The sequence below is a fragment of the Periophthalmus magnuspinnatus genome, chromosome 23 (genome assembly GCF_009829125.3).
Source record: "Periophthalmus magnuspinnatus isolate fPerMag1 chromosome 23, fPerMag1.2.pri, whole genome shotgun sequence".
In the NCBI taxonomy this organism is placed as follows: domain Eukaryota; kingdom Metazoa; phylum Chordata; class Actinopteri; order Gobiiformes; family Gobiidae; genus Periophthalmus; species Periophthalmus magnuspinnatus.
In genome coordinates this window covers 15962795-15971446 of record NC_047148.1, presented here as the reverse complement: position 1 = coordinate 15971446, position 8652 = coordinate 15962795, and the positions used below count along the sequence as shown (strand labels likewise).

The 8652-nt window shown below is 38.6% G+C and overlaps 2 protein-coding genes across 2 annotated transcripts; both read left to right on the top strand.

Moving 5' to 3' along the window:
* The first annotated feature begins 135 nt into the window (after positions 1 to 135).
* On the top strand, positions 136 to 3831 carry chsy3 (chondroitin sulfate synthase 3). The gene is made up of 3 exons (XM_033989573.2): positions 136 to 1246; positions 1315 to 1598; positions 1706 to 3831. Exons 1-3 carry the CDS (start codon positions 673 to 675, stop codon positions 3263 to 3265), a joined length of 2418 nt encoding a protein of 805 aa, XP_033845464.1. The 5' UTR covers positions 136 to 672; the 3' UTR covers positions 3266 to 3831.
* Positions 3832 to 4006: 175 nt separating this feature from the next.
* Positions 4007 to 8567, top strand: sptlc1 (serine palmitoyltransferase, long chain base subunit 1). Its single transcript, XM_033990179.2, has 15 exons — positions 4007 to 4094; positions 4823 to 4930; positions 5001 to 5095; positions 5195 to 5288; positions 5367 to 5439; positions 5556 to 5688; positions 5766 to 5895; positions 5967 to 6056; positions 6509 to 6616; positions 7211 to 7306; positions 7381 to 7477; positions 7561 to 7615; positions 7746 to 7863; positions 7954 to 8027; positions 8114 to 8567. The coding sequence occupies exons 1-15, from the start codon at positions 4017 to 4019 to the stop codon at positions 8205 to 8207; spliced, it is 1443 nt and encodes a 480-aa protein (XP_033846070.1). The 5' UTR covers positions 4007 to 4016; the 3' UTR covers positions 8208 to 8567.
* The last annotated feature ends 85 nt before the right edge of the window (positions 8568 to 8652 follow it).

Genomic DNA, 8652 nt, shown 5'->3' with positions numbered 1-8652 from the left:
CACAACTGTAGAACTCAGTTCAGATTAATTCTAGTATGATTAATTTTGATTTGAACAGGTATTGAGTGCAAATTTCCATACTGGGAAAATTAAAACAAAAGAGGACAGTTTTAATTCTGAAAAAAAAATGTTGACGAGGAAGTGCGACTGGTGCTACGTTGGTGGTTTTTACAAAAGGTGTCTGCGATGACAACTTGCCTGCTCTCTGTTTTTGTAGCAATCTCAGAATCTCAGATAATTAATTTTGCACATTTAAGAAGGGTTAATTACGTGTAGCCTTAGCTGGGATGGTGCCGAGACCGCGCGTTGCAACACAAATTCGCAAAAACCCTTAAGCTATGCTAATAAGTCTATTCTAATAATGAAAACAGTCACTGCAGGATATGGGGACTGGTCTCTGCTCCAAGTGTGAGGTAGTTTAGCTCACTATCTGTCTAATGCACTGCAACTTTTGTGATATAGTTTAGAAAGAGGGGCGATGAGGCTTGCTTATTTCTGAAGAGGAACTAATTCGCTTCAATAATTGAAGATGAAAATGGCGAAAATTCCGTTGGACAGCTCCACAGCTTTACCCACAGAGCGCGGGTGCCCATACACGTCAGCATTGGTGATAAACAACGGGTCTATTCATGTTTTACACCGCAGAGGTAAACTTGGAGTCTGATTTTAGTTATGGCTCTGAAATCCAGGAGACCGTGGACAACTCTATTTTTTGGCATCTTTGTTGGGTTCACCGCGTCCTCGTGGCTCATTGTGCCACAGGTGCTGGACAATAAACGGAGAAAGCCCTCTGTATGTTCTTACTATGGAGATGTCTCCGTTGGAAAAACACCGGGGGTACAGGGGGATCCCGTATTTATCACTGGCCGTAACAGCCCTCAGATCCCCTCACAGGCGGACAAACTGTCCAACACCGAGCGGAGCGGTCAAAACAACGAGACCGTCAGTCGGCCCAGACGATTCCTCTACGTTGGTGTTATGACTGCCAAAAAGTACCTCACGTCTCGGGCAGTGGCTGCTTACAAAACCTGGGCGCACTCCATTCCCGGGAAGGTGGAGTTTTTCTCCAGCGCTGGCTCAGACACGGTCCCTATGCCCGTCCCCGTTCCCGTAATTTCACTAACAGGTGTAGATGACTCCTACCCTCCACAGAAGAAATCATTTATGATGCTCAAATACATCCACGACCACTACCTGGATAAGTATGAGTGGTTCATGCGGGCTGATGATGATGTCTACATCAGAGGTGATTGCTCTTGATTGTCTCATGTATGGGGCATATCAGGCTGTTTAACCCCCTTTTTCTCACAACAGGTGAAAAGTTGGAGTCATTTCTCCGCTCCCTGAACAGCAGTAAACCTCTGTATCTTGGTCAGACTGGCCTGGGCATGGCAGAGGAGTTGGGCAGGTTGGCCCTAGAGCCTGGAGAGAACTTCTGTATGGGGGGTCCTGGGATGATCTTCAGTCGTGAGGTGCTACGCAGGATGGTCCCTCACATTGGCACGTGTCTCAGAGAGATGTACACCACACACGAGGACGTGGAGGTGGGACGCTGTGTGCGGAGATTTGGAGGAACCCAGTGTGTGTGGTCTTATGAGGTATACACTGAGACACAGCATGACTCCCTTTATGTCTATGATTTAAACAAAAAATGTCAAATATACTTTTTATTGTTGGCTAAGGCATCCTATAACTTTTTCCACAGATGCAGCAACTCTTCTATGAGAACTATGAACACAAAAAAGGTTTCATTGAAGAACTCCACAGCCCAAAGATCCACAATGCTATCACGCTCCACCCAAACAAACGGCCTGCATACCAGTACAGACTCCACAGCTTCATGTTGAGCCGTGAGATTTCCAGGCTCCGTTATCGCAGCATTCTGCTTCATCGTGAAGCACTAATCATGAGCCAAGCCAGTGACACACAGGTGTTATGGGAGGACCAGCAGCTGGGTGCTCTACCTTCATACATGCGCTTCCAGCCCAATGATAGAAATGATGTGATTGAGTGGGATTTTCTGACTGGCCGCCATATTTACTCTGCAGTAGAAAACAAGATGGCAAGACAAAGCCTTGGAAATTCTCTTCGAACTGCATTAGAAGACATTATAATGCAAGTCATGGAGATGATAAATGAGAATTCAAAAACACGTGGTCGTGTTATTGACTTTAAAGAGGTGCAGTATGGTTATTACCGAGTGGATCCGATGCATGGTGCTGAATACATATTAGACTTACTGCTTTTGTACAAAAAGCATAAAGGACGTAAGATAACAGTGCCCGTGAGGCGCCATGCTTATCTGCAGCAGTCCTTCAGCCAGCCTTTTGTCACAGAGACTGAAGAGCTGGATGTGAATGAACTTGTGGCTGCCATAAACTCTGAGTCACAGAGTTTTCTTTCAAACTCTCTGAAGTTCCTGTCGTCTTTTCAGTTTTATGAGCCGACCAAGGAGATGTGGGACCAAAGTCAGAAGAAAGTCCACATCCTTGTACCACTGTCAGGTCGTTACGAAATATTTGTGCGTTTTATGGACAACTTTGAAAAGGTTTGTTTGATTCCTAAACAAAATGTAAAACTTTCCATAATTTTAGTTGAAAATGAAAACAGCCAGCTGAAAGGGAAGCATGCTCAGTTAATTGAAGACTATAGTAGAAAGTATCCAAGAGCAGACCTCACTGTTATACCTATGACTGGAAACTTCTCAAGAGGGCTTGCTTTGGAGATCGGCTCTGCTCTGCTTGATAATGACACTCTCCTCTTCTTCTGTGATGTTGATCTTATTTTTACGGCTGACGCTGTGCAACGATGCAGAGACAATACAATTCAGGGTAAACAGGTTTATTTTCCTATCGTTTTTAGCCAATACAACCCTAAAATAGTTTATGCAGAAAATAATCCAAGAGATAACAAATTTGTGATCACTAAAAAAAGTGGTTTCTGGCGTGATTATGGTTTTGGAATTACATGTATTTTTAAAAGGGATTTGATAAAAGCTGGAGGTTTTGATACCTCCATTTTGGGATGGGGCTTGGAGGATGTAGACCTTTACACGAAAATGATTAATTCTGGTTTAAAAGTCTTACGAAGCCAAGAACCAGGAATTGTGCATATTTATCATCCTGTTCAGTGCAACTCCAGTCTGGAGCAGAAACAATTCAAAATGTGCCTTGGTTCCAGAGCAAGTACTTATGCATCAACAATGCAGCTGGCTGAGCTGTGGCTTGAAAAACACATGGAGGGCTTTAACAGGACCATATCATAACTGATGATAACCTTCTTCTTTACTCCCTATGCTCAGTTTACCTCAATTAGCTTTTTTTGGGAATAAAATAAAAAATTAGAGTGCATTAACCATGATGCATACTTAAGTTACAATTGTTATAAATGTGTAGAATCACAACGTAAATCAACCAGTGTTCACAGATTTATTAAGCTACCTCTTTTCTACTTCACCCCTCTTTCCTAAATACAACACATGTCGCAATGCAATATTGTTGTACTGTTTCTGGGACCATATTCCACAGATTTTATTTTATTATTATTTTATTTTTTTTCCAAAAAAAACTCATTCAACGTCACAGTTGGCCTGTATTATTTAAGGAAAGATAATTCATTCCCTATTTTGTATTATGATTTTATTTATGATTATGTTTTGAATAACCCACAGTATAATGTGACTATAAGTCCTATGATGTAGCAGACCGTCACTTTTTAAATATAATGTCAATTGGAAATGAAACAATGTGATTACGTTACATTGATAATGTTTATTAATAAAATGTATTCCAGCAATAATTTAAAATGAATAAATATATATGGTGACTATGTAAATTGTATTTTGTCTGGTTCGGTTGGTCGGATTTCTTACATGGGATATTTAGCTTTAGCAGTATATATATCACGTTTACTCATGTTAAAATTCCCAGTCCTATCTCTTTTGTCAAAACGAGGCGTTCACGGTTTTGATCGTACAATGTACCTTTTTTCTCGGGTACGTGAACGCGGCACGCCTGATGACGCTGCAGTGCAGAATAAACATGGCGTCGGGGCAGCAGTGGGTGTTGGTGGAAATGGTGCAAGCGTTTTATGAGGTAAATTCCTTTCTTTAACTACTCTTTTGTTCAAAATTGTTTTGGTAGCTACAGGAAGAACGTGTCCCTTATGTTTTTCTTCTTATGATCTCCTCTTAAACTTAGTTTAAGTGTGTTTAACGTCCTAAGTCAGGAAGTAGAGATGGGGCGATGTTTGACAGATGCCTGAAACCTATCGAAGTTTTAAAATGTGCTTTTTTGCTTTGTGTAACTAGTCAGCAAAATGTACTTTAGGAATTTATTTGGGTTGTCTGTAAAATAAACCCAGTACAGTATGCACAAATTAAAAATGGCAATGAAAGCAAACTTGAGAAATCTACTGAAACAAGTTCATGCTGAGGTAACTAAAACCAACTTGTAGATCTATTGTTATCTATAGTCACAACAGAATATACTGATGTTGCAGTGGTTGCAAAATCTATATGATATGAAATTTGAAAAACTTGATTGAGGTAATGTGTCTTTGACTACAGATTTAGATTCATGTCATGTCTAGATTCATGACCTTCTCTTTGGGAAAGACAATAAAATGCCTGACACCTCCAAATAAACATAGTTGTTTTGATATTGTAAACAAAAGTTTTCCTGGCACAGCAGAGCCTGTGAGAAATAACACTAGCTAACACAACCCGACACTTCTACATGCCATCAGCTTACACCCAATTACCACAGCAGCCACACTCAAACCTAATAAGCTAATGGCCCTGTTCTTATTCTGTTTTTTGCAGGCACCAGCTTATCATCTAATTCTGGAAGGGATCCTCATTCTGTGGATAATTAGACTGCTCTTCTCCAAGACTTACAGACTACATGAGACATATAAACTGACAGAGAAGGTAAACTTTGGAAATATCTGCAGACTAATGTAGCATAAAGAGTAAACCAACTGACCAGTGCTGTTTTCAGGAAAAGGAGGACCTGATCGAGGAATGGCAACCAGAGCCACTAGTCCCTCCTGTTTCCAAAGACCATCCTTCAATTAACTATGATGTTGTAACAGGGTAAAGCTCTTTGACTTAACTTGGATTTCAAATGGTCACTTAATGACAACTCCCTGTCTGTACATAAAACATTTCATGTATTTTACTTTGCCATTACAGGCCTCCCAGTCACAAAATTGTAATCAATGGGAAAGAATGCATTAATTTTGCTTCTTTTAACTTCCTTGGTCTACTTGACAATGATCGTGTCAAAGTAAGTTACCTTTTTGTACCTCCAAATGTATTTAAAAATATATAGTCATGGTATAAATGCATTTTTATCTAACTTCAGCAAAAGGCATTGGCTTCACTGAGAAAATATGGTGTGGGTACATGTGGCCCAAGAGGCTTCTATGGGACTTTTGGTGAGTGTAGAGTTGGGTTTCTACATTGCATTTTTTCATATATTGTTCTTTCAGGTTTCCATGTCACTCAGAATGTTACTGTTTTATCAATAATTAACTGCTGTTTGCTTCAATAGATGTTCACCTAGAATTGGAAAGTCGTCTGGCCAAATTTATGAAAACGGAGGAGGCTATTATCTACTCTTATGGTTTTGCAACTATTGCCAGTGCAATACCAGCCTACTCCAAGAGGGGGGATATCATCTTTGTGTGAGTATTTTCACTGCTAAATGATGTATAGTTTTTCAAAATGCATAAGTTACCATTGTTTTGTGTTGTAAACCCAGTGATGAGGCAGCCTGCTTTGCCATCCAGAAAGGCCTTCAAGCATCTCGCAGCTTTATCAAATACTTCAAACATAATGACATGGAAGATCTGGAGAGATTGCTGAGGGAACAAGAACAGGAGGACCAGAAGGTAAAATGTTAGATTTTTTCTATTATATTTCACTTTTCCTGTTGTGTTAATTTCTTTTCTATTCTTTTCAGAATCCCAGAAAGGCACGAGTGACGCGGAAGTTCATTGTAGTTGAGGGATTGTATATAAACACTGCAGATGTCTGTCCTCTTCCTGATCTGGTTTGTAAAACTAAAATATCAGTCCTTCTTATGACTATTCTTTTTGTTTTATTTAATGTATTTATTACATTATTTTTATTGAACACTTTGTGCTTTATACAAATAAAACTCAAAACAAACAAACCCCAAGAACAATAGAACAGCATAGCGTGTTACATCACCAAATGAACAGCATAATAATTCTATGAGATCAAATGCAGCAGTTCTGACAGAATAGAAGCAACAATCACCACTTACTCATTGTATTACACCACTACCCTTTTAATTTTCAGACAGTCTGGAGCATTTTCCCATCCCACAAGACAATATCTTAACCATTCTAAAGTCGCTGTCTCAGATATTCAATTCTACATTTGGACAGAAGGGGCGTCATTACCAACCCATTTTGACATTATAGTTTTTCAAGCTTCATTTTTGTTATTATTAACTTTTGCATTTTTGTGTATCATCAGGTAAAACTAAAGTACAAGTACAAAGTGCGGATCTTCTTGGAGGAGAGCATGTCTTTTGGGGTGTTGGGAGAACATGGCAGAGGTGTCACAGAGCATTTTGGAGTTAATGTGAGTTTCTTTTTTTTTTTTTATTAAATATGTAACTGCACACTGTTTGCTTTAGTCCTTGAATCAACATACTAGTCTCAAGTTACAAGACATGATCCAGTAATGGACTACAAACCAGCCTATTAAAGCATGTGTATATTTGGCATGAATCCAGCAGTAAACAGGGTCATTACTGTGATTGCTCCGTTCTAGAGTTTGACATCCCTGAACCACTGAATGCTGTGTGTGTTCCCAATTTGCTGTAATTTCATAAACTTTGTGTTTTTAGAATGAACTTGGGCCTCAAACTAATGACTGCTGTCTTTTAACTAGTGTTACACAAGATATTGCAAAACTAACTTTATCACAACATTAGCTAATACAAAATGCATATCTCAAGAAAATCTGAGGTTTATAATCTTATTCCTTGCAGTCTTAAGAGTCTTTATTGAAATAAATACATTTTTGTTTTATATATTTGAATGTTACAATAAATGTTTTGCAGTATGTCTAATTATCATACAGCCCAAATTTTTAGATTCTTCCCTATTCTGTCTTTTTTAGTTTCTCCATATACAAGCAGCATCACGTTTACATATAATTCTCCTCTTGTAGATAGATGACATTGATCTGATCAGTGCAAACATGGAAAATGCCGTAGCCTCCATCGGTGGGTTCTGCTGTGGTCGCTCCTTTGTTATTGACCACCAGGTAAACACATGTTTTTAAAAAATCATTTGTACAAAGTAAATATTCATTTTAAAAAAGGTTTCTTCTATCTGTAGCGTCTTTCAGGTCAAGGTTACTGCTTCTCTGCCTCTCTGCCTCCCATGCTGGCAGCTGCGGCCATCGAGGCACTAAACATTATGGAGGAGGATCCAGGTAAAACTGGACTTATCTGTATGTTTTATATAATAATTAAATAAGCTTGTACATTAGTGTAATTTGCACTTTGTGTTAAGCAGATATCTTCTCTGTCCTGAGAAAAAAGTGCAAGCATGTTTATGAGGCTTTACAAGAGTAAGTGAATCAATAATAATAGTGTCAAATAAGAATAACTTTTAGCCACTGTAGGTTTCACACATTTGTGTCATGTTTTAAGGCTTCTGTAATGAATTTATCTTTGATCTTCTTTTCTTGTTTGTGTTAGTATTGCTGGTTTGAAGTTGGTGGGAGTGCCATTTGCCCCAGCCCTCCACTTGCAGCTTGAAAGAACTACAGGCTCCAGAGACTCTGATTTGCAGCTGCTTCGCAACATTGTAGAATATGTATGCAACTCAGTCCATTAACTATCTAATTAAATAAGGGACTATTTTTAAAAAATATTTTTCTAATGTTTTTCTTATTTTTTGTGTCAGTGTATGGAACGAAGCATAGCTCTGACCCTTGCAAGGTATCTGGAGAAGGAGGAGCGTTTTCTGCCGGCTCCCAGGTAATACGTTTTCCTGAATCTGCTCTGAAAATCTGTTCAAATGCTTGAAGCAGATTTGCGACTTGTATGTTTCTGTTTGTGTGCAGCATCAGGGTGGTAATCACTGTTGAACAGACCGAAGAGGACATCCAAAAGGCTGTGTCTTGTATCAAAGAGGCAGTGACAACTATCCTTAAATGAACATGGTGGTGTCCGTGGCAGAAGGACGTAACTGTGAAGAGCACTAGAGTTTATTGACTGAACATTGTTCACTGGATGCTTTATGCAGCTTTGTTGTGTTATACATTTTTATTCATGACTTTTTTGAAGGTCCTTTTGAATGAATCTTTTTCATCGTGTGTCCTTACTGTTTTGCTAAAATTAACACATGTTCTCTTAATAGAATGATGGCAGTAAAAGAATAATTCTTAAATTGTTAACCAAAGTTATCTTATTTATCAACTATGTTTTGTACCCTGATGTACTTTTGTTAATTTTTTAAATAATATTATGACCTTTTTTGTTTAACACATTACAAATAAAATTGATCTGTTTTCATATATGACTTGATTTTTTTGTTAAGTGCTATTTCCAAGTTACTGTTCATTTTAAGTCCCTCTCAGAAAAGCATGAGAAGCATTTTAAA